General features: G+C 43.3%; 2 protein-coding genes across 3 annotated transcripts in view; both read left to right on the top strand.

The window, feature by feature from the left end:
• The first annotated feature begins 2,021 nt into the window (after positions 1–2,021).
• Positions 2,022–7,721, top strand: gorab (golgin, rab6-interacting). Its single transcript, XM_062556692.1, has 5 exons — positions 2,022–2,206; positions 2,439–2,817; positions 3,052–3,153; positions 3,757–3,897; positions 5,615–7,721. Exons 1-5 carry the CDS (start codon positions 2,152–2,154, stop codon positions 6,087–6,089), a joined length of 1,152 nt encoding a protein of 383 aa, XP_062412676.1. The 5' UTR covers positions 2,022–2,151; the 3' UTR covers positions 6,090–7,721.
• Positions 7,722–13,203: 5,482 nt separating this feature from the next.
• Positions 13,204–25,000, top strand: part of prrx1b (paired related homeobox 1b) — a 12,440-nt gene continuing 643 nt past the window's right edge. Inside the window, exons 1-5 of one of the 2 annotated variants that reach the window (XM_062556906.1) lie at positions 13,204–13,989; positions 18,162–18,337; positions 20,711–20,892; positions 22,324–22,385; positions 23,304–25,000. The exon at positions 23,304–25,000 is cut by the window's right edge and continues 643 nt beyond it. In XM_062556906.1, the coding sequence (XP_062412890.1) occupies positions 13,743–13,989; positions 18,162–18,337; positions 20,711–20,892; positions 22,324–22,385; positions 23,304–23,359 (723 nt within the window). In that variant the 5' untranslated portion in view covers positions 13,204–13,742 and the 3' untranslated portion in view covers positions 23,360–25,000. The remainder of the gene's footprint in view (positions 13,990–18,161; positions 18,338–20,710; positions 20,893–22,323; positions 22,386–23,303) is intronic. The other variant, XM_062556905.1, reaches the window with a different exon arrangement.

Raw genomic sequence — 25,000 nt, 5'->3', positions numbered from 1 at the left:
CACACACACACACACACACACACACACACAAATACAAACAAAAGTGTTTTGAGTGCGGCAAGGTGTTTCTCTTGGCTGTGGCTTCTTAAAGCTGAGCAAAAGCACTCCCCTCCATTAGTGCTAGAGACGGAAAGTTTATGAGGTTTATGGAAACATGAAAAATGAAAATGTCAAAATGTAGCCTGCCACCCGGCAGCTAAAAGCCCATGTTGTTGTTATGGTTGTTTCTGCGGTGTTACCCACCATTACATCAGAGAGGACAAAATGCCTCAGAATGTGGTTTATGTGAAGAAAAAAGATGTTTGTTTCTCATTTTATTTCCATACATCAGCCATGTCAGGTTACTGTTAGCATAACTATGCCACATCACACAGTTATTAAAGACAGTTATTAAAGCCACAAACTACTAAGTGATCCCCATTAATCTGCATTTAGTGCACTGAAGCTTATCCCTCTTCCTCCAAAATAAACATATACCTTTTGGGGAAAATGTTCCTCTGTAATTTGATGTCATAAGTCAAATGCTAATTTCAGGTGACAATTTCAGCTACGAAGGAACATATTAAACCATGTTTAGTGCTGATGTGTAATTCTTTGAGAAGTGGGCGGACGAATCTTCTCCAAGATTGGTTAATCTCTCTACAGAAAACGCCAATGAAATTTGACTTGAGGAAGAATTGCACATTTACAAAACATTCTTCAGAATAGAAGTGTAGTGTTAAGTCAATGTGAACTAATTGGTTGAGTCTTGAGGATTTCCTGGCAGCTCTGATATATTCAAGAAAATGGCATAAGGTATTTATTTTGGGTGCTTACGATAATTCAAACAACAGTAAACCATGCTTAGGCTACACAGATCCTCAGCTTCCTTTCTGGTGGGGTAATGCAGTTTTCCATTGTCAGGCAAAACATCACGTCTGACATATTCTACAGATTTCACGCTGTTTAGCACCCAACTCATGCTTCATTAACCTTTGACCTGAGACAATCCTAAGGAGGTGAGTGGATCAGGTGCTTCTCAACATGCCTCCTCGATCCTCGATGCTCGATCCTCGAGGGGCGTTCCCACTGATCTATAACTAACACTGGAAAGGCTATCCCACTGTATTTGCCCCATCATTCTTTATGTCGATCAGTGAGGATCGAAGCCCGAGGAGCGAGGGAGGACGTATAAAAGCCCAAATGAGAGGCACCCATATGTGTGTGCGTGTGTCTGTGTGACTGCGCAGGTGTAGTGTGTTTTTGTAAAAGAGACATGAATTGATTGGAGGAGATGAGAGAAAGAGGTGAGAGAAAATTAGATGTGGTCTCAAATAACCTCATAGTCTGGGCAATGAATTAGACATAGGGCTAATCATAGGTCATGGGCTTCACTCACTTGCTCTCTATAAAGACGACTTCATTTTTTTTGGGAGAAGTTGCTATAGCAAAGAAATTATAATTTGAATAAAGCTTAATGCTTTTTCTCATGGTGTCCTTTTATAGACAAATAATGTAGAACAACTTAAATGTTGCCATAGGCTATAGCCTAGGATAACACAAATCACAGCCTAATGTTGTTATTACAGATGTGGTTTGAGGTTATGTATTTTTAAATTAATGCCACAGTGTTTACCACAGTAACTGTAGTTGCTTTGAGCACAAAAGTTGTTAAAAAAAAAAAAAAAAAAGAAAAGAAAAAAAAGGGTAGTCTAACTGCAGCTTAAAGTTAGTTGAACCCATACTACAGGGAGTCTGAGGGAGATCCTAATTAGGTAGACTGAAGTACTTGCCCGTTTTCTTGGAGTTTATACAGCAGGATATCTTACGGAGCCTATGTTAAAATGGAGCTAACATTTTCCTTGAATAACAAATGTACATACCTACATTAAAATCTTGACTTTCAAACCATCTCTTTGACACAACAATAATTTCAGCTCAGGTATTGAAACAGGCATTACTTTAGAGAGTCTTTCCCTGGTCCTCATAGGGGTCTTGAACGTGGCATCAAACATCCACAACTATGGCGGCGTAGTAGCCTACTGGAAACTGTGGGGACGCGGTCATGTTTTCACTTTATTTTGTAAATTATCATCGAAGCTTACATTAGTCACCTTTCGACGTTACTTTGATTTGTTTTAGAGTTTTGTTTGCATACACTACATCCCTGAAATGGCGTCATGGGCTGGCTTTTCGGACGAAGAGCTGCGGAGAATACAACTGAAAGGTGAGCCCACTGAACTGGCTTGTCTGGTAAATTTGCATTTTGTTCAGATACATTAGCGACCATCACGTGTTTTAAATGTCATGTAGGCCTATGGGTAACGTACATGTTAAGAATTCTTTCTCAATGCTTGTAAAGAATTTTAACAGATGACTACTGCAGTACAAGCCGCTGAATAAAACCGTATCCATTACCACGGCACCCTCTCTTTTCGTTGGAATTTGTTCCACCCCAGATCAAGCGATGTCTACAACTCCAGGGAATGGACGGGGTCGCAAACCGACTACCACCAACCGGAGTCGGCAACAGCTGCAGCGGGAGCGAGCACTCAAACTCGCCGCTCAAACGACTGAGAACAAGGACACGTTACCGGCCGAGCAGAAGCTCTCCAAACCCCAGTTTGCTTCACCTGCGCCTACAGTACCGTCTGTCGTTGACATTAGAAAGGACGAGCCTGTGACTGTAAAGGCAGCTGCGGTCGAGCCTGTGACAGTAAAGGCAGCTGCGGTCGAGCCTGTGACAGTAAAGGTAGACGCGGTCAACAACCATGATACGGAGCAGTCGATTGAAGTCACACCAGTGGCAAAGGAGTTGGATAAACTGGAAGTGGAATTGTTAGTAAGTCTTCTACTCTGAAGTTAGCCTAGATTGTCACGCAGCCATGGCATATAATTTGAGTGATTATCTATTGGGATCTGGCTGTTTGTTATGAATGACCATTCATGCTTGCTGATATTTCATGGTAGTTGTTTTAATTGCTTGTAAACCTGTAGTTGTATATTCTGTTCTTCTGCAGTCAGACCTCAATCTGAATACTGTGTACAGTTGAGTATGATATTCTGTTTTAGGAGGGAGCGAACTCGTCTGGAGAAACTGCAGCTGGAACAGCGGATTATGGAAGAGAAGAATAAGCAGAAGAAGGCTCTATTATTCAAAACCATTGCAGAAAAGTATGGTCAACTCACAGTATCATGAAAACCCATACAATTGTGAATAATTTTATCATGCATAAAGGTTTTGGCCTTTGAACACATCCTGATCATGACGTGCTGTGTTATGACTTTATCCCATGTCCCTCCAATGAAAAGTCACTGCACTTATTGTTTTCTTAATATTTTCAGTGTAGTACATTGAAAGTTGAGCAATCATCAAAAATAAGGTTGTTTTAAGAGATAAGAGTGGTACAAACTGATCGTACGCAACCTAACCTTGCATGTCTGATGGGTCATATCTTTGAAACATGCACGAGACAGATACAGAACAAATTCCATAACAAAGGGACAGGATGGCACAAACAAAACCAAATGTCAAAGCCTAATAGCCTAGAAATCTAGACGCACCCTAGCGGCAAAGAATATACATTTTGGCTTGCCAGGCTAAAAGCCTACCTAATGCTGTTTCTTGGAAAAGTTGGAATTTTGATCTGCTTGAAATAGTCGTCATATTTTGGCTCGATTAAGTCAGTCCGAAAAGCGCAGTAGCCAGTTGTCCTTTCCCTGTGACCTTGTGTTGATCCATCGGTCTTACTGTCTGTTCTGGTTTCTTGTGTGCAGGTCCAAGCAGACTCAGGCTGAGGCAGTGAAGCTGAAACGCATTCAGAAGGAGCTGCAGGCGCTGGACGACTCCGTGTCCAATGATATCAACATCCTCCGCAAGCTGATCGAGCAGGCCAGCCTGGACTACTCCACTGCATGGTACAGCTGCCGGCTCACCAGATCACATCGCACACCAGTCACTGGGCATCTGCAGCCTAATCACAACACATCATAGAAGAGCATTAAGAGTCCATCCATATCCAGAGCATTACTGACCAAGAGCGACCAAAGCTGCAAAGTCGCTTTTGACGCTGGTAAAATGCAGCTGCTAAAAAAAATTCTGTTGCGCAAGTCGCTCATGACTTGAGCGATTCGAACGTTCGATTTAGTTTGACATCCACACAAGCAAAGCACGCCTGCATTCCGATTGGTTGTCAGTGTTTTGCAGCCGAAACGAGTCAGCATAAAGTTAAACTGTTTAACTTTTTTTGGTTGCTCTGGTCGCCCAAGTTTTGACGCTGGTCGCTGTGGTTGTTTTGGTCGCTGTAGTCGCTCGTCCCCATTCAAAGTCAATTACTTCTGGCGATTTTTTCAGCTTTTGTCGCTCTTGGTCTGAATGCACGTATGGAGTCCATCCATATCCAGAGCATTAGAGTCCATATCAGACCCAAGGCATGAAAGAGCGTTAAAACAACAACCAAACACCATTTATTAGCTCATCAGCAAACGTCTCAGCCAGGAGAACCATTCTCACAAATCGCAGTTCTCTGATCTCAGTTCACCTGATCTACCTTTGTTAACCTTTCATTTCAGAAACTCAAACTATATCTAAATGTCAGGGATGTGAAGGGCAAAAACAGACCTGTTTAGAGCACTAACCCTCAGGAACTTAAAAAAAAAACACACAAGCCAATGAGGTGTAATTATTTGGATGGTGGAATGTTAGCACTGCTCTCTTAGGGGAATAACCTACCCATCCACCTGGCCAAGGCCTATACGCCCAGACTTATCTGTGGTGGTTCCTGGAAGGCAAATGACCATCATGACCTTTTTTGGTGCTTTAGTTTTTTTTTTTTTTTAAACTCCTCATTTGTGGTTTTAGCAGATGTACAAATTTCCTTGGCTCTGCCCGTCCTTTAGACAGTCTGGGCACTATGGATTTCCCATGTGGCATCTCTGGGCAGTTGTTGCTTGCACTGTAATTATGTGTGATGGCATGGGCTGTCCACTGCAGATGAAGGGTGGCGATATGGTCTCGCGGAGGTGAATCACCCACACACAACCTTTGCTGTGGTTCTGGTGTTTGTTTTTTGTGGTCACTCACTGGTCTATGGGTCTAAAGTTACAACGACCTGGCACAACCAACTTTGTTCCTGAGAAACACTGCCCCCTGCAGTTTGACATTGCAACTGCTCTTTGTCTCCAAACCCTGAGGAAGGTGTGTAGCTGAGTGCCTGAATTTGGATGTTTATACTAAGAACCTTTCAGACATATTTTTTCCCTCCCCCCCCCCTTAATGACTATTTTCCCTTCCAAGAGCACCAGTGGATGCTAGCACTGCTCCTATTGCCTTTGCCTTTTGGTACTAAGAGTATGTTGTGCTACATATCACAGGATAAGCAGTAAAATAGACTTATCTCTGCTTGTGTTTGCAGAGCCTACTGTTGAAGAGATTGTCAGTCATAAACACAGTCAGTGATAGCTCTCAGGTGACTTGACATTTGGTGTGGCGCGACAGCAGTATAGAAAGTTGTAGCAAATGCAAGGTCATTGGCTGTTGACTATTAAGAATGTGATAGTCATGGGTTACACCATTGGGCCTTTTGTGTAAACTACACCTTTATGTCTCCATGTGTCAACCCCACCGCCCCCCCAGGAAGCGTTTTGAGCGCGCGGAGGCCGAGTACGTGGCGGCGAAGCTGTCTCTGCACCGGCACACGGACGTGAAGGAGCAGCTGACGGAGCACCTGTGCGCCATCATCCAGCAGAACGAGCTGCGCAAGGCCGCCAAGCTGGAGGAGCTGATGCAGCAGCTGGAGCTCAGCGAGGAGCTGGAGAGCCTGCAAGCCCCGGGAGGGGAGCAGGCCGGCAGCGCCCAGTCTGGGGAGAACGCCACCCAGAGCCCTGCATCGCCCCCTGGCAACGACTCCACCATCACCAACACCATCACCACCACCTCCTCGACCTCGACCACCACAGCAGCAGGAGATCCAGGCAGTAAACAGGACTGTCCCGAGGCCAGCCAAGCTCCAGCAAGTGAGGAATCCCCCCAGGCGCCAGTGAGCAGTGAGACTACCGAGGCCCCACAAACCCCCCAGACCCCACAGAACGCCCAGGGCCCCCCATCCTAACGCTAGCACAGTCAAAATCATGGGCACTTTTTTATATCTTTCTACATCAAGACTTTTAAACAAATAAGATTTTTTACTGATCCTTTTGGGAAGATGACAATCTATTTTTTACAATCTGTGTAAATGGCTATTCAAGTGTGTGTGTGTGTGTGTGTGTGAGAGAGGGAGGAGGGTGTTTGGGGTTTACTGGGGTACTGCCGGCAGTGGTTTGGCTGTTTCTCTGATCACAGGAGGGTGGGGGAAGAAGATGGCTTTATTATGGCAAAGCCTGTCCCGGCCCATCAGCTCAGCAGGACCATGGCCGTCTTTGTAGATCCACTAGAAGCATGTGGCGGTCCATTTTGTCTCCATCTGTCCGTGGATTCACAACAGTTTTGTCTACTGTCTGACTCTAAACATTCCATACACTAAAGACGGCATGTGATTTTTCAGATCACGTTCGTTCACGTCCCTCCTTCATGGCAGAGAATGCCATGGCTTTCATGTTAAGTGCTGGCTATGACATCATCATAGTGCGCCAGAACCCCCTACATACTGTATGTCCGTGTCAGACTGCTGCTGTCGGCCTGGTGATCCATGCCTTTCGTCACTCCCCTGGCAGTTTCGAGCAAGGAGCAGGGAGAAATCCGAGGCCTTCACTGTCTCCGAGTTTACGCTGTACAGGCAACAGGAGAACAGAAATGTAAATTAAATTAGTAATGTATATTGTATAATGGAGCACAAAGATATACCCCCCTCTGGCAGTATTGTGGAGGAGGGGGTGTTTCCATTTCACTGGGCTGTATTGTGCTGCGAATGCAGCAAGAGTTTATGAACCAAAGAGATGCATAGAACAAATGAGACATGCGCAATGTTTTTTTTTTTTTTTAAGTGTGGTTCTTTTTTACATATGGTTATGTATATCAACAGGCACCATACTGTCCTGCCCATTGCGTGCGTGATTGGTGAAAAACAGACGTGGCGTGAGGTCGGCGTCCCGTTGGGCTGCACTCTGCGTCTGTGCCGCGGTAAGATGATCCGGCTGCATCGGGAGGCCCCTCTGGATGTGGACTGTGTATTGATGGGCCATAGTGGTCCTCCTTGTTTCCGTGTTTTTCTTCTTTTACTCGGTTTACTCACGGACGTCGGCGAAGCGAGGCGGTTTCCCCAGACACCCTGCTGTTCGTCTCTGCCGGAGAGTCAAACTGGCGAACTGCTTTTGCTCTCAGTCCTTAGTCCTCACCTAGAACAGAAATGCTCCTCCAACTTTATCCCACCCTGCACTGACAACAGGCCTTACTTACTGCAGTTTGATTTACGGTGGTGTATTTAAGTGGGATTGCTATTTAATTTTTATTTATTTTCATTTTTTTTTCAAACCAGCGGTTTTTGTGTGGGTCCTCTTTGGTCTGGACTTAATCTTTGTTTTATTGGTCTATATAGTCTGTTGGTTGTGTCTTCAAATTATTGCCTGTGAAAGAATTAGGTCTACATATATTCTAGTCTGTTTTATTTAAAGATGTTTATTGTTATTATTACAGCCTGGCCTCAAACAGATTTTCAAATTGTTGACCCTTTTATATAAAGTGGATTTCATGGGGATTTTTGCTTAGGTTGTTTTTAATACATCAAATAAAACAGCCTTATTATAGATTTTCTGTAAACATACCTTCATATGGAATTGCACAATTGCCAGCTTGAGACAACATATTTAGATAAGTTGTCTCAACTTTACACTAGGCTACCGACTTTATGATTGTTTAAGGTGCTGTCAGAATACTGGTCTTAAGCACTCTTGTCCGGGCAGTCCACTGGACAGCTCACATGGCGGTTCAAAGCAACTTTAAGAGCGTTGTAAGTGTTCCTCAAACCGGCCCGGATTTTTTACTGCCGCCTGGTCCCATCTGGTCGTCTGCATGCGGCAGTGCCATAAACTCAACTCATTTAATTAGTCGCTGCAAGCGGCCACAAGTGTCCCCTCTGCCAGACAACCTCCACGCGCTTCCAAGGTCACAAAAATGGGCGACGTTTGTTTCTCCGCCCATAAATTAGCTTTCGCTGGACTTTCAACTCTTCGCTTAACTTTTTCAGCCCAACATTTAGAAAAATGTATTTTTACTCTATAGACACGGTGAATATGAAACATGGAAATGTTGGCCATATGGGAAATTGCTTTTCTGTCGTTGAATCAAAATATTAACATTGCAATAATAAACTAATAAATAAATCCGCCCAAATAAAGGAATAATTTCATTTGTATGTGTTTGTATGGGAATTATATTTTGACTTAGTGCCAGTGTTCCACGGACACTAGTCCTAGACTTCTTCCAACGAAGGTGAGCTGTGTCATAAGTGATGCACCACCACTGTGAACTGTGCAAAGTTCGCCTCTGAAGTCGGTTAATTTCCTTTCAATAACCGCCCGTACCGGGAGAGAGCTGACGTAACGTTGACAAGCTATATTAGGCCCTGTGTAATGAAGCTGGCATCCATTCCCCCAACAGAAACAGCCCTGACACAAATGAGGCCTAAATGTGCGCCGTGAGATAAAGTGAGGCTGAGTCTAACATCTCAAAGCGACGGGTTTCGAGGCTCCGCGCGCTGATTTATGTGCAGTCGGTCTCCCCGGACAGGTTGAAAAAGTCCCGGTAACCCGAGAGGCCAAGAAAAAAGGGCGAGATCAACTTTTACTGGAAATCTCTGCCATCTGGCACGGCATTAGTTACTGAATTGTGACCCCGGCGCAGGTTGTGTACGTAATGAATTATTATAATTGGATAATCATAAATCGTTAATAATTACGCATACGGTCGGCGTTAAGGAATTTAACCAAGGGGTAAATCTATAGAGCTTACGCAGAAACCAGAGATCAAACTGAAACCGGAGGGGGATTGTGTTAGTGCAGTGGTCGGATAGGCTTTGTGATCTCTGTTATGCCTGTTATTGTTTTCTGAGTATTGACTATTGAGTCAAATAACTGATTTTCGTAGTGTTGTCGAAGCAATTTATTTGCTCTTGGGAGCACTGGCAATAGTGTCCCAATTTGCGGGGGGAAATGTATCTCCTCAAAAAATCATTGTTAATCTACCTTTGAATAGGCAAATGTGGGTATGTGGACGCATAAACTGGGTTCTTTGAATTGCCAAGTTGGTTTGATTTATTTAGCCCAGTTATTTCTTTGACTGGTCATTTTGTCCTCTTTCGTTAAATTGAAACATGGTTTTCATTTTTTGGGGTCGCCAGGTTAATATTTTACAATTAGAATAATACAGTAGCCTAATAGGAATTAATTCAAATTGTATTTATCACTTTTAAAAATGCAATAACTGATAGGCCTATGTAGGCCGTTTCTATAACGTGCAGTAGCCTATACTTATAACAGCAGCTCCGAGGTTATCCAATATAGGCCGACGCGCTGTAGCGTAGCCTAAAGACTCAGAGTGACAACTTTTTAAAGGCAAATAATGCAGTCGTAGGTCTGGCATGGCTTAGTCATGTTGTGCGTTTAAGGTTGGCCTTCTCGACACCAACAAATGCATCGCTTCTACAGGTAAAACAATGTACCCAGCCACAGCCACCAGCCGCTGCCGCCGGTGTCGGCTCTGCTGTCCACTGAACCCTGGTGCTGACTGGAGTAGCACGCTGGCCCCTGTCCACTCCCATTTCCCTAATTAGTATTAAATGGCCCCTGTGTGTCGACTCTCCACATCCTACGCGGAAATCCACCCGCTACGGCCCCACCCGCCCGTGCGCCCCTGATTAGGATGGCTGGGGAATTTCAGGCGTGTGACTTGTTGAACTGCTAATCGTCGCGTCTAGGAATAACAGACAAGTGATTGCATTTCATTAAGGCCGTGCCCTCGAGAAATCGAATTTAAGTGCCTTCAAAGGACGCTTCCCTCTTGTAGTGCGCTGAACTTCTGGCCAATCAAACCATTTGCATTTGATGACATGTATCGTAAGGACATCTGTAAACATGAGTATTCATTCAACGCGTATTTTCTTTCTTTAAAATATTTAAAATATTATCAACTGCGCTTTTAAACCAAAGCATGTTGTATAGCTGTGTGTGTGTGTGTGTGTGTGTGTGTGTGTGTGTGTGTGTGTGTGTGTGTGTGTCTCATTCAGCGCGCTCTTGGCGATCTTAGCCCCATGCGTGCACAACTCTGGTGTCTCTAAACTCTAAATCAACTCTAAATCAACTCTAAATCAAACACTTGCGGTGTTCCGACAGTTGCAGCGGCGGCCTGCAGTGGATTAAACGACACTTGAGTTTACAATGCTGAGTGTGTGAAATTAATTAAGCTCACTGATTAGGCTGCTCTGACGGCGACAGCAGGGCGTGCGTCATCACAAACACAAACAGACTGCCGCTTCTGTTGTGCTGTCTGTGGTAGCTCAGTTCCGCGCCTGAGAGGGAACTGTATAGAGGCAAAAATAGATCTTAATGGAAACATTGTGCTGAGTATTTGTAGCTTGAATAAAGATTTAGAGGGGGCTGCGTTTTATGTTGAGGGATAGCTGGCTATAGCTGAGCATACTCTGGACTCATGACGCGTATTTAATGCCATTGTCTATTTTAAAAATGGCAAATAAAATAGCTATTTTTGTGAATGCTGTTCATGGGAGTTGGGTTTCTGAATATTTTCTTAATAAGCGAACTTCAAGTGTAGGCTATAAATTGGCTCGAAGTATTTTGTTGGTTGGCCGGAATGAAAATAATCAACTTATCTTTTTTCCACCAATTATATGGTCTAGGGTTAATTTTGCACTTAATTGGGGTGACTTGATCAACAGCGGCCAGGTAAACTTTCGTTTGCAATTGGCAAAAGTAAATTGTCACTGTTTATTTTCGAAATGGTGGGGACACTGATTTAGATGAGATTAGATTCAACTTTATTGTTTTAAGTTGTTCCCCCATCAAAAAACCCCGAAAGAAATTGTTGATGAAACCATCGATTGTCATTTGATTGTATTTAAAGCGCAACACGTTGTCCTAAATGCTCACCAGACCGGTCAACTATATAATAATTTAACTATTTCAGTTCACATATTACGGTTGCGTTCAAACGCACCAAATAGGTCTCAGCATAACCAATTGAATCAATTACCTCCTTGCAGACAACACCTTTGGCTTATTTGAGGAAGTTTGTTTCAGTGCTTTCCCTGAAATAGGATATTTTTTCATCACAACTTATTGGTTCCTTATGGTTAAGCATTGTTGGTAGAGGCATAGAATTAGTTGACCTCACAGTTCAACTGCAGTAAACAGCCTACAAACCTTGTCGTTTTCCCAGTGCCAAATTTGCCAGATTAACCGAGAAGTTGTGAGTGCATAATTATTTATGAATCAGGAAACTGGTATTATTATTATTATTATTATTGTTGTTGTTGTTGTTATTGTTGTTATTATTATTGTTGTTGTTGTTACTGTTATTTACATGAATAATGGAAACAGTGGTGACAATTGGATGAAGTGAGGACACAGGAATAGTTTTAACCAGTGCCAAATATGTCATAAGCGTGTTAGCTCTTCTAATGTTTTAAATCTCTGTCGGTCACACCAAGGCACAGCCTGTTGCCTAAATAAAATGCCATGCTTGTGATGAGCCAAGGGAAAGTCCAGGTCAGGCACCGTGGTGATTGACATCCATTGAGCTTATTTGAGGTTCCATTCGCCTCGCACAAACGAAGAGCGAAATTCTTTCTCATAGCCATACAGACGGTCAAAAATTGGAATAAGCTCGGGCCCTTGGGTAACTCTTTCTTTCTTTTCCCCCCTCTTTCTCTCTCTCGTGCGCTGGCACTGAGGCAAGAGCGTAGGCAGGAGAGAGAGAGAGAGAGAGAATGCGGAGGGAAAACTAATGATGAAAAAAAACTCCCTCCATCCCAACAGCGCCTTAATTAAATACATGGAAAGAACGAAAGCAGCACATCTGGTTTCAATCCGCTTCCCTTTGATGGCATCAAGTGTTCTTTTCCCAGATCAGGAGGCTGGAAGCGAGGGGATGTCTGTGCAGGGGAACACATGGACCCCCGCCCCTCCTCTCCCTGCGTCTTGCTTGTCAAAGCCCCCAGCACTGGGCGCGCACACGGCTCGACGTTCAGAAGAGCCCCTCTTCTACGTTACCGCTCCGTACCAAATCCCGGGTCTAACAAATCACTTTTATGTTTGTCAGATAACGACTTGTTTACAGTTAGAATGACTGAAAGAAAAAAGAAAAAAGGTTAACAATGTTTGGCATGGATTTTATTGAGTGCCGTAGGACAAAAAAAAAAAACTCGCATAGCAACAGATCTGACATCACCAGTTATTTACCCTAAAGATATTGATTGCCATTGTGTTGGTAGGTTGAGACTTAGCCGATGCCCACTGTTTTCATGATAAACTGTATGACCTATGGCAGCCATCTAAACTGTTAAAGTTAAGCCTATGAAGTGTCCCACCAGTGTAAGGTTATTATTGTTGTGCATCGTTTGCTTCTTCTAAATAATGTCTGTGTGCCTCCTTATATTTTTAAATAGCAGAATATAGGCCTAAACCAATGATGACATTCTAGCAGCTAAGTAAAATTAGTTCTCTCAGGATTAATGCGTTTCTAATAGTAACACATTTTAATATAGTGACAAAGGCTACCTAAAGGTGTTGTGGTTAGGTGTGGTGGCATAATTGCTTTCCTTGTCCAGTGCACGAGGGAAGGCTACATCGCCCTCTTCTTACATCGCCGGTTGCATCCCGGTTCAGTTTATCGAGTGGATTGGGTGATGTTATTGTGTGTACACGGCAGTAGGGAGGGTGGGGATGGAGAGAAAGAGAGGAGAGAGGGAGTCTGTGTAACGTCAGATACAGCACAAAGGCTTTGCCACGTAATTATGGGCCCCTATTAGGTCGATCTCCCCTCCCTGGGGTCTCCATTTCTCATTTAGCCTCTCGCGCGGGCCTCCGCAGCGTGCCAGCGAGCGCCTTGTTTGATGTAAGAGAGAGAGCGCGAGAGAGTGAGTGAGAGAGAGAGAGAAGCAAGAGAAGCGAGAGAGCGAGAGAGAGAGAGCGCGTTTAGTGATCAGCGGCAGAAAGAGGCAGTCAGCGTGCCCGTTTCTCCACTCCGCTGAAGTTCACTCACATGCATGCGCATCTGTTAGACATCAGAACTTTCACAAAAACTTTGCTCAGTCACGAGCGTGAGTCAACAGCGGCTGGGGTCTTCCGTGGAGCCAGGTGCTGGACTTTGGTGAAACTTTTCACTGGTGACTTGGTACTCCGGCTGTGGGTGTGTTCGTGAATGTGCTCGGGCCTGGTTGTGTGTCTGTTTGGGGAGAGAGAGAGGGAGAGAGAGTGTGTGTGTGTGAGAGAGAGCGTGTGTGTGTTTGTGTGCATGGATGGACGCCCGCGCAGGCACGAAACCTTAGATGATCGCCTGAACTAGGAAAGAGATGAACCTGGTCTGAGCGTGGCGTTGAGCTCAAGATCGTCACAGGGTCGCATACGCTGAAAAAACATCTTTACGACTGGATGCTTACAGCGATTTAACCCCGCTCCGGAGGAAAAGGAGATTTCGTCTGTCGCTTTGGAGGCGCCGTGGGTGTTGTGTTTTTTCTTCCTTTCTCGTATGCAAGGAACAATTTGGCTCGGCTATTATTATTGCGCCATTTTTTTCTCTGTATCCTATTTGCGTCATGACTTCTAGCTATGCACATGTAATGGACAGACAAGCATCGATATCTAGCCGACTGGAGAGTCCAATTACTGCCAATCTGGAAAACCTGCAGGCTAAAAAGAACTTCTCGGTGAGCCACCTGCTGGATCTGGAGGAGGCAGGGGAGATGGTCGGCACCCAGGCTGAGGACGGCGTCGGTGAGGCGGGCAGGAATATGCTGGAGTCCCCGGGCCTGACCAGCGGCAGCGACACGACGCAGCAGGAGAGTAAGTGCAAAGTGTACGCTACTCCCAGGGTGTGTTCACTCGGTTCTACTGCGAGCTCACTCGGGACATAGTCATGATTAACACCTAAACGCAGAAAAGGATTGGCACATTAGCGCGTTCGTAGGTTATGTCAATAACCGGCGATGCAAAGGCTCCGAATTTATGAACTGCCCAGGAAAATATCGAACGTATTACGCTTCCCTAAAGGATTACTCCGTGCCCCGTTGAGATTTTTTGGTTTACCTAACGACTCGTAGGCTTCGTGTTGCAGATGTTTGTAGCCTATGATAGAACCTTCTGCCTGTGGTTTAACCTGGAAAACAGAGGACAGTGACAGGCAAAACGTCACTTTTACTTGATGCGTAATTAGTAGATCCGTCTCTAGACGCAGGCTGTTTTGAAACCAACGTGGTTGGAGACGATACTCCGTGACTCTGAGAAATCCATCAGTTCTGAAGCTCGTTCTTAAAGGCCATTAATTTGCGTTGGTGGACGTGGTCAGCAGGACGCAAATTAAGACGAACAATAATACATCACTGTTCAGAAGTATGATGCGTAGATTGCAATGTTAACACGAAAAGTGTCTTGAGCGGAGTATTGTTAAGCTGCGCCTATGGAGAACCTTTGGATCCACCCCAGGAAAAACAAAATAACCCTTCTTTACTCGAGTGTAGCCGTGTGTTTTAGAGCATAAATTAACGCCTAAAGTCCACAGAGAAACACTCTCACTCACAGGTTAATGGGAGTGGTTGACAGAGACGCTGAGTTTAATGGTTGTTATTGTTGTTTTTAAGGTAAATCAGATTGATAGGGACGTATGTGCCGGGAAGGAAAAGGACAAGAAAACCTGTCGTAAATCCGTAGCCTGTTCACTTGTCAAACAATTTCAAAATACTTAAACACAATAATTTGTCATAATTATCTGTGTCCATGTGAACATACGCCTACAATTACTGCATCTGTTGGCCAAATTATATTAGATCTGCCCCTCACCAGGCTAGGCTACTTCCCGAAGCCTTTTCATGCCTTTCCATTTCCTTTCCTCGAGTTATGTTATGTACTGACAAATGTAATATTTCTTTCTTGTGAAAGTGTCGTAAAAATGTAGCAAGTAAAATAAAAGAGTTGGAGCGTCTTCATTGAAGTGGTGCATGTTAATCTGACCGGTCACGTTTTAAACGTTTGCCCAAATGTGACATTATATTTTAAATAGCCTAGGCCGCCTCGAAAGTTTACTGACAATCCTAAGTTTGAAGTGCCACTACTGCTTTCCCTATATCTTGTTGGTTAAGCATACAGTCCAGTGCACTTACTATCCGTTTTCCCATCATTTTTAGAATTTTAGAATGCTGTCCTCACCACTAGACATAGAGAGATAATCATTGAACTTGACTAATAAAAACATAGTATACATTAATTGTAGCCTTAAAGCACTTTTTGTTGAAGCGTATTCATGGTCATGCCATTATTATTAAATAAATGATCTCAATAGTATGTTATAATTGACAAATAAATATATGTGGGAATATCAGTATTTTGATAATAAATCAATTCATCCATTTCTTTGGGTCAATATCTGATTCATACCTAAGGCTTGTGGCGCTTACTGAAGGTAACTACATGTAGCCGTACATTAGTTGCGCATTGACATTGCAGAAATATCAGGACGCAGTCTTAAATAATCTTACGCATTATCATCACCTTATTCTTTGCCCTTTTATTATTTGCAAACACTAAACCTGAAATAGCAGTTGTCACTAATTTTTATTATGCTAAAGTAGCCTACTATTAAAAGAGAATATGCAGTCGAAGAAGGCCAGAGATAAGTCATGGACCTGAAAAAATATAATGCAAAGCTCAGGAGTGACTCTACACTGGTAGACTGGGCCATCGGGTAGCATCAGTGGGCCAACTGTTTTAATAGCGACCAACAATGACATTAATGTCGTTACGTCCTGTAAGGCCTACTTATTTTAACAAATCCAGAGAAGCAAAAGAAAAGACTTGTATTAAAAAAAAAAATACCCATAAGCGTTGGAGTTGAAATCGAAGTAATACAAATCAAGATGTTTGGCCAGCAAGAGTCGGAGTAGGCTATCGCTGTGAGGCTATCAGCTGTTTGTCTTTGTTTTAAGTAGGAGTGTGTTAGAAAAATGACCATTGTAAACACAGAAGTGGAAGCGGTTTATTAGAGTGAGCTCCAGATGACCTAAAGAACTGACCCGCAAACGAACACAAGGTAGTCGATGTGCTCTCAGTCGTGGACTAGGCGACTTTGAACTTGTGAAAGGGTGGAGTATCAGTATGCTCGAAGGCCATGCGTGCAGAGGGCGAGATTTGGACCAATCTATTTTAGGGGGAGACTTATTATGAATCCTTGCTGGTCTTACGCGTCCTGGCGTTTAGCTATTTTAACCACAATCTGGCCAAATGCTATTACATGACTATTTCAAATTTTTACACTCGATGCAGGCAACAAGACAACCTACATAAAGTTGAATATTCTTGCTGTGACATATTGATACTGTTTTTTGCTGAATGTGGTGATATTTAACGAAATATATATATTTTAGTGATTATCCTACGCTGTCTAATTTTGATTGTAAAAATGTCTCACCTAAATAAATTCGACTGCAGAACTATGGGCGTAAATATGTAGTCGGCGGTTCTTACAGTCGGTCTGACTTGCTGAATGAAAATAGGCCTAATCGCAGTATTTGTGACAAACGGTATTCTGCACGATTTTTAAATGATTTACAATGGGCCATTTTTTACACACATCTTATTGCATATTGTTATGTTGGTTGTGCAATGAACTCTTACTCTCCAGAATTATCTGAACTTTGTGAATATTCTTATAGTCCAAAATCGTGCATCAAATAAATTGGTTTATTGTTTTCCAAATTCTTTCATTACATTGCCATAATAATAAGCAATTAAGCACTGTGTTAAAAAGGCTGCGGTTTAATGGAGCAGGGTTTGAACCAATGCGTTTTATTTTACCACCAAAATGACCTCGCTAAGGTCATTTGTCTCTGAAGATCCATTTAGCTGTAAAACGAACTCGTAAACAACTCTGTCAGATATCAACCTCCCAAAGCGACATCATAAATTACCAGCAATGCCTCTGCCAGTTTGAAATGACGTCAGATGCCTCGTAATTAACTAAGACACCAATTGGAGGCCTTAAGCTGTGTTTGTGTGGTTTCCAAATAGAAATTATTTAAACCTGGTGCACCGCACGGAATTTCTTTGTACCGCACTCAAAATTGAAAGCATAAATAATCCCAAATGTTGTATTCGGTAAACTTGGCCCATAATAACATTTGTTTCAAAACGTGGACAGGCAGTTCCACGTCTAAATGCAATCAGTAGTCTATAAATCCTCATAAAATCCTCGTACCTCTAAAACTGAGATTTCCTTGACATCAAGTTTTAAATGTGAACGTCCTCTGTTAGGCACAGTGCATCAGGTATGCCATAAAATGTGTTAGGAGTCAAAGACAACGAAGAGGGACTTGTGTCGACATATTCGAACATGATCCACTAACGCAACGTAAAATCCTTTGTTTATTTATAGATTCCACATATGATTGGTTTACTTGTTTCCATGTGCCAATTCATATTATAGGAGCCATAGGAGCCGCAGGAGCGCAAACAAACGGCCATCTCTAGAAGTCTGTTGATATTCTATCGTGTGTATATGTAACCTATGAGTGTTCATTTTTAACACCAGATCTAGGAAGCCAAACGTTATCACAATGAAATCAGATCAACCCTGGGGATTGTAGGCTATATCAAACACAACAGAGGTGTGTGTAGAAGGGGGTATGGCGTTGATATTGAAGAAGCTGTTATTGTTTGATCTTTTTAAACCAGAAATCTCTCTGACTATGCACTTACATGTTGACATAAGCTCACTTTATATATGCATCCCTTGCATGTGTGTTCAATGCAAGTAATGTGTACGCAAGCATATGATGCCATGTGCCGATATGTGTGTGTCTCATAATCTTTTACCTGTGTGTGTGTTAATGTATGCATGTATGCGTGGGTTTTCAACATAATCAACATCTATGTGTGTGTGTGTGTGTGTGTGTGTGTGCGTGCGTGCGTGTGTGTGCGTGTGCGTGTGCGTGTGCGTGTGCGTGTGTGTGTGTGTGTGTGATCAGATGAGCAGCTGAACGCGGAGGAGAAGAAGAAGCGGAAGCAGCGGCGGAACAGGACCACGTTCAACAGCAGCCAGCTGCAGGCCCTGGAGCGCGTCTTTGAGCGCACACACTACCCCGACGCCTTCGTCCGCGAGGACCTGGCGCGCCGGGTCAACCTCACCGAGGCCAGAGTACAGGTGAGGCGCCAGCATCTCTCAGTGTGTGTGTGTGTGTGTGTGTGTGAGGGAGAGAGAGAGAGAGAGAGAGAGAGAGAGAAAGAAAGAAAGAAAGAAAGAGTGTACATGCTCAACTAGATGTCTGCAGGTCAGTGGTATGAGATGTACGTCTGCTGTTGATGCTGGAACTTGGTTTTAACTGTTTGGTGCTTTTTGTAGACAGAGGTTGGTGTGTTTTCGTGCAGTATCGTGTGGGGATTTGTGTGTGACTGTGTAAGGATTTAGACATGGCTTTGGATGTTGAGATCTTTTCTCTTTTATAGGACAGAGACACAACTGAGTGAAATGAGATAGATACTGTAACTGCAGAGGAATGATGTGAAAAAGATCAAATCGGTATCAAAATGAAATGGAGAATGGCATTGTGTGGGTGAGGGAGCGATGGAGTGAGAGAGAGAGAGAGATAGAGAGAGAGAGAGACATAGTGAAAGAGAGGACGCACATCTGTGATTAATGTGTCCCAGAATCTGAGGCAATGCAGCTTTGATAGAGACTATGATACTTTGATAGAGACTATGTGACTATCAGGCACAGCCTCAAGCAGTGCATACGTGTGAGTGTGTGTGTGTGTGTGTGTGTGTGTGTGTGTGTCGATGCCTGTGGACAGGATCTGCAAGTTAACCTGAAACAATTGTAGTTGCCTGTAAAATATGTGGTACTGCACTGTGGTTGTTTGGTTGCTCGTGGCAATCTATTGTTGATCAGGAAACCATACATAACCTTGCTTAACATTGGTGTGTATATATATGAGTGCTATGTATATTTTTCTGACTTCAGTTAAGGTTAAAGACAATTGTATTTGTGCAGGAACAGTACAGACGTTACTGTTGAAATGGTTTAAAATGAAACTTGTCATTGACTGAGTGATTTTCCCAGTCAGAGAGGTGAAACTAACAATGCCTCATAGCTGTTTTCCATTTGTGTGTGTGTGTGTGTGGGGGGGGGGGGGGGGGGGGAACACCATTATGTGATTTCACTGAAGAAGCCACTTGCTCCATGGGAGCTACACATATTCTTGCTCACTAGCTTTCAATTGTCCCAAGTCCATGGATGATTATTCAATACACAATTCACAAACAAATGTCCTTGTCACAATTAACTGTATTGATAAGTTGCTGTGATCAATTTTTTTCAAAGTGTTTTTGTTTTGTGAGACAAATGGTCTTCCTCATATGATCTCTACGCCGTGTCACAATCATGAAATCAACTTAATTAGAACGAATGCTTTAATCATTGAAATGTTCACTTGAGCCACAGACGTTACAGATGAGCATGCTTGTGTGTATTAATCATTTGAGCTTGTGTGCGGTGCCACATTTTCAGATCAGGCATTATATCGAACTTCGGTGGTATGGGCCATCATTGGCTAAATTACTTAGCTACAGTTTCCCTAAACTGAAGCAATATTGCAGTTCTCCACCTCGTTTGTACTACCATAGTCAAAGCAGCATTGTTTATATTCCAATGCAGTTTGCAGAGGGTGAAAAGTAATCCCATGGATCTGATAGAGCAGCTGAAGGATTTCAGTCTGTGAATACGCAGTGATTGTTGAGAATGAAGAACTAAATTGTAACAATATTAACGGTATTAATAGTATTTTTTTATTAATTACAACACAGTCACGGTCAATCAGCTGTATACGTATGCAGTGGCTTTGTGCTAAGAATATCCATAACAGATTATGGGCCTATGTCTTTAAAATATTATATTCTTTTTATATATATATATATATATATATATATATATATATATATATATATATATACAGTATATAAAATACATTTTGATCATATGAAAAATAAATTCCAATGCGGTATATCTGTCAGCCTTATTTTTCCTAGGTAGGTCTTTTGTAATTGTTTGCAATTACGTTATTTATAAAATTATTATATAATGTATTAATTGTTCAATTAAATGTGAACTTCTCAATAAGTGGGTGTTCAAGATTGGTGGGAGGTGGAAGGGAGATCAGGTCAGTCTTGTCAAACTAATGTAAATATAACGTTGACAAGAGCAAGTATTCTGGCAGTAGGCATGTAACTACAGTACTGGTTGCAATCAGTTGTTCCCATCACCCAACTTTGCAACCATGTTTGCAACTGATCCTTTTAAACTACTATTTCAAGAAACACCAAATCGCTTAACCAAGGTTGTTATGGCGGAAATTGTGCTGGTGGCTAGATTGTGCTGGTGGCTAGATTATTAAAGACGCATGTCAGAAGGGCTGCTGTCCTCTGGAACCCCCTGCCTGACTGTGATCAGGGTTAGGATTCTTCAGGCTTTGGGCTCATGGTTTCACCCTAGTGTTCCATGTGGATCTGTTTGTCTTGCCAGGTGTGGTTCCAGAACCGACGGGCAAAGTTCCGTCGCAACGAGCGGGCCATGCTGGCCAGCAAGAACGCCTCGCTGCTCAAGTCTTACTCGGGCGACGTGACCGCCGTCGAGCAGCCCATCGTGCCTCGGCCCGCACCGCGACCAAACGACTACCTGTCCTGGGGCTCGGCCTCTCCCTATAGGTAACCACACGCTGTCACACACATACTCACACACACTCACACACACACACACACACACACACACACACACACACACACACACACACACACACACACACACAATCGCCACCCGTGCCCTGCAGCTTCATTCACCTTTGACCTCTCACCCTTGACCCTTGCCTGGCCTCTGTCATCGCTCCCAGTCACCTCTGCACCCATTGCCTGTTTTCGTTTCATTTCCTGCCTCTTGCGCTCTCTCTCTCCCTCTCTCTCTGTCTCTGTCTCTCTCTCTCTCTCTCTTTCTCTCTCTCTTTCTCGTCTGCTCTATATCTTCCAACTGCTTCACGGTTGTTCCGTCGCTACTTGCATTTGTGTGTTTTGCTTTGGCTTGATGGCCTTGCTGATTTCTTCACTTTGTTCTTTACTGGACCTGAGAGAATCCATTCATTCTGCCAAATGTCTGTCACGTTGAATGGGAGTGAGTGGTTAAGGTATATTAGTCCTTGTTGTGAATGTGTTTATTATGTGAGTTAAATGGTCAGGAAGGACTGTACATATTTCTGCAGACGCTATATGTCATCACCATGCATATTGCATATGTGGCTGAATAACTGAAATTCGATGTTTAAATCTGGAAATTTTAATAAATCGGGTGGGGTGGTCATGAGTGGCAAGGGCGATGATTGGCTAACAGAAACACGGCTCAGATCTCAGGTCTTCGGTGCCTGACACTCCACCCCCGCCCCGTACCCCGCTCCACTCGGCCCCTCCGTCTGTCCATCAGCGCGGAGGTTGGGGAGTCTTGTGGGGAGGGCGTCAAAACCCCCCCAGGATAAGGGTGATAATCTGAAAACAAACCATATGAAATCCAGAGCTGACCCCTGGCGTCTCCCAAGCCTGGGTCAGGGGGTCCTTACGGACAAAGAGAGTGAAGGAGAACGAGAGAGAGAGAGAGAGAGAGAGAGAGAGAGAGAGAGGGAGAGAGAGAGAGAGAGAGAGAGAGAGAGAGAGAGGCAAGATGAGATGAGATGACGGCAAACAATCTGCTGGGCAGGATTTTCTGTGACTCAGGTTTCCGTGACTGTGATTTAACAGTAATCCTTATACAACCGTAGCCGCCGGCCAGCAACTCCAGGCCTCGGGCCCACAGCCCTGTGCTGTCTCTCTAGTCTGATCTACTCCTTCAGGCATGACCACTGCACTGCCACCAGTGCCCTATCCATTTGTCCATTCATCAAAATGCTCCTAGCAAATCAGCATTTTACTAGATAAAAATTAGGAACTGGTGGAAGATTTAACGTTAACATTAACATTAAAAAACAAGTCATATTCCCAGTAAATGAGTCTTCAGAAGACTCCGTGTACCTGTGAAGTGTTAATTAACACATGAATAAGGCAGTGATTATGTGCTGCAATTGATAAAGTATTAATAATGGTTTATATATTCTTAAGCTGGTATCCGAGGCCGGAGGGAGGGCCAATTCGAGTGCCACAGAAAATGCTGCCCACAGAATGCAAGTACATTTTTATTTACCTAGTGTGCATGTGCGAGTGTGTGTGTGTGTGTGTGTGTGTGTGGGAATATGTGTGTGTGTTTGTGTGTGTGTATGTGTGCCCTTTGCATGTGTGTGTTCTTTCTAGACGACTCTGTTAATGTTGCATTTTGCCATTTATCGCACATTTGTAATACACTGAACATCCATGATGATTGCAAAAGAATAGTACAAGAGTCAATTACAAAAAAATTTACCACATAAAAATCAGCTCCAACCTTGTAAAAACTGGCTAGTTTGGCGCACTAACCCAGTGTTTTACTGATGCACACTTCATTACTGAAGTATTTTTATGTTGCAAAATAACTGAAATAATGAACTGATACCCTTGGCTCAGAATCATTTTTTTCTATATGTTCTGTTTGTTGCCCTTAGGGTTGAAATTAATAATTATTTTCAAGATTGATTAATCTATCGATTATTTTCTTGATTTAATTACTTGTTTTGTTTATAATATGTCATAAAATTATGGAAAATTATTAGTTTGCATTTCTCAAAGCCCAAGATGATGTCCTGAAATGCCTTGTTTTGTCCACAGGCATGTTCAGTTTACCGTCCTTGAACAGTAGATACACCAGAAAATATTTGCGTTTCAGAATAGTCGATAATTGAGAAATTGATTATAGCTGCCCTAGTAATTTATTTATCTCTGAGAAGTCTACTTGACCATTTAAATGTTATTTAATCTTTTTAAAATAAATTGTGGTACATTGTTTTATGTAAAATAATGAAAAATTGCATAATTTTTTACTAGAATTCTACAGCATTTTTGCTTTATTTATACGCCTATTTTGCCAATGCTAAATATTCAAGACATTCCATTTGTGCGTACACGTCTTTTTACACCTTTCCTTTTCTTATTGGCTGTTCTCTCTACAGCGCCATGGCAACCTACCCACCCACTTGTGCCAACACCACCTCCTCCGCGGGAGTGAACATGGCCAACAGCATCGCCAACCTGCGTCTCAAGGCCAAGGAGTACAGCCTCAACCAGATGCCCACCGTGAACTGAGGAGGACCGAGAGGAGAGGAGAGGAGAGGAGAGGAGAGGAGAGGAGAGGAACGGAGTGGAGGAAGAATGGTTGATATAGATGGGCACTCCTTTCCTCTAGTAGTTTTTGCTGCAGTGCTCTGTGTAGTCAATTGGACCCCAGGACTCTGCCAGCGCCAATGGGACTGGATGCATTTACCGCTCCCCGCTCAAGTCTGTCGCCACCATCATCATCATCATCATTATCATCGTCATCATCGTCGTCATGTCTGTTATCTGCCATTGTGTTTTGTCCTTCCTGAGGACTTCTTGCCAAAGTGCCTTGGACTGAAGTAAGCTGGGGACGGACTTTAAGGGACTTTTCCTCTTTTATGCAACCAAACGAGCGGAGGACTCCTTCGATGCTGTAACCAACCTTCTCTAGATGCTTTAGATCTCGTTTCTCACTTTGTTTTTAGTCACTTTTTTGTTTTTGAGTTTTGACGCTAACAGAATGGGACACTGGACCACTGCTGTGCTTTGACCACAGATGTGGCCTTCTCTTGGGCTCCAGACGAGCTGCCACGTGAGACTCTGATAGCGCCCAACACATCCCATAATACCTTGGTCTCAGTGATCTGTGGCTGGGGAATTTCGCTCTCGAAGCCTTTTGAATGGAAAGGCTGTGGCTTGACATCTGGACAACAGTGTACAGTTCCCTGTCTATGCCAACTGGAGTATTCCGAGTCTTTGAAAGACAAAAAGATAACTTGTTTCTTTCTTTTTTTTTTTAGAAAAGAACATCTTTTTCTTCTTTTTGTATACCACTGGCAAAGTGATGTTGACCCCAAAGCAGTGTGTGTTATATTTTAATATACAGGCAACAGTCGTGTAGTTCCTTCTCTCTTGTTTCCCTCTTTTTACTGAACTCTATTTTTCTACCTTCTTGTATCATATCTTTTATAACAGAAAATCATATATGTTAATAAAACATTCCAAGCATTTCTAGCAGCGACGTCCGGGGCAAACCCATCATGCTTTGTGAGGATGCGTGCTTTAAGACGGAACTGGGCGATTGTTCCGAAAAACGCCTGAACGCACGACACGAGATGAAACGGGGTTCAGTAGATTTCTCCGTGTACCGCGCCGTCCAAGTGCCTTCGTGTTTTTTGTTTTGTGCTCGGGTGCGTGCAGAAACTGTTGCTGGCAGCAGTACTGTAAAGCCACAGGCAGAAGCCAGCTCCTCTCTACCCCCCACTGGGGATTTCACTTACGAAATCACCAACTTATAGAGTTTATCTCACCGGTTTACTTACTGCTTCATTTACGGTTACATCAAACCAGAGGCCTTCTTCAATCTGCGTTTTCTTTGTAGACTGGTTTATGATCCATCCGATAAAGGTGGAGTTTAACTCAGTGTATGCGTTTGCATAGTAGAAAGGGCTGTGGTGTTGGTTTTATTGCAGAAGTTTTTGCTAATTAGATATGACTACAAAATTGATTCAGCGGAATCATTTCAAAATGTTTGCGTGCTGGGCAAGCTCTCTGTGTATTATCCATTCACACAAAAGGAATATTTACTTCGGCCCCAAACTCATGCAGGCAG

The sequence above is a fragment of the Sardina pilchardus genome, chromosome 15 (genome assembly GCF_963854185.1).
Source record: "Sardina pilchardus chromosome 15, fSarPil1.1, whole genome shotgun sequence".
Classification (NCBI taxonomy): Eukaryota; Metazoa; Chordata; class Actinopteri; order Clupeiformes; family Clupeidae; genus Sardina; species Sardina pilchardus.
The sequence above is the reverse complement of the archived record's forward strand: the minus strand, read 5'-3'. Positions and strand labels throughout refer to the sequence as shown.

Excerpts from the sequence above, each read along its gene's own strand:
- gorab (XM_062556692.1), top strand. The coding sequence starts at position 2,152 with ATGGCGTCATGGGCTGGCTTTTCGGACGAAGAGCTGCGGAGAATACAA. Across the intron at positions 2,207-2,438 it reads GCGGAGAATACAACTGAAAG|ATCAAGCGATGTCTACAACT; the intron begins GTGAGCCCACTG and ends GTTCCACCCCAG. Across the intron at positions 2,818-3,051 it reads GATAAACTGGAAGTGGAATT|GAGGGAGCGAACTCGTCTGG; the intron begins GTTAGTAAGTCT and ends ATTCTGTTTTAG.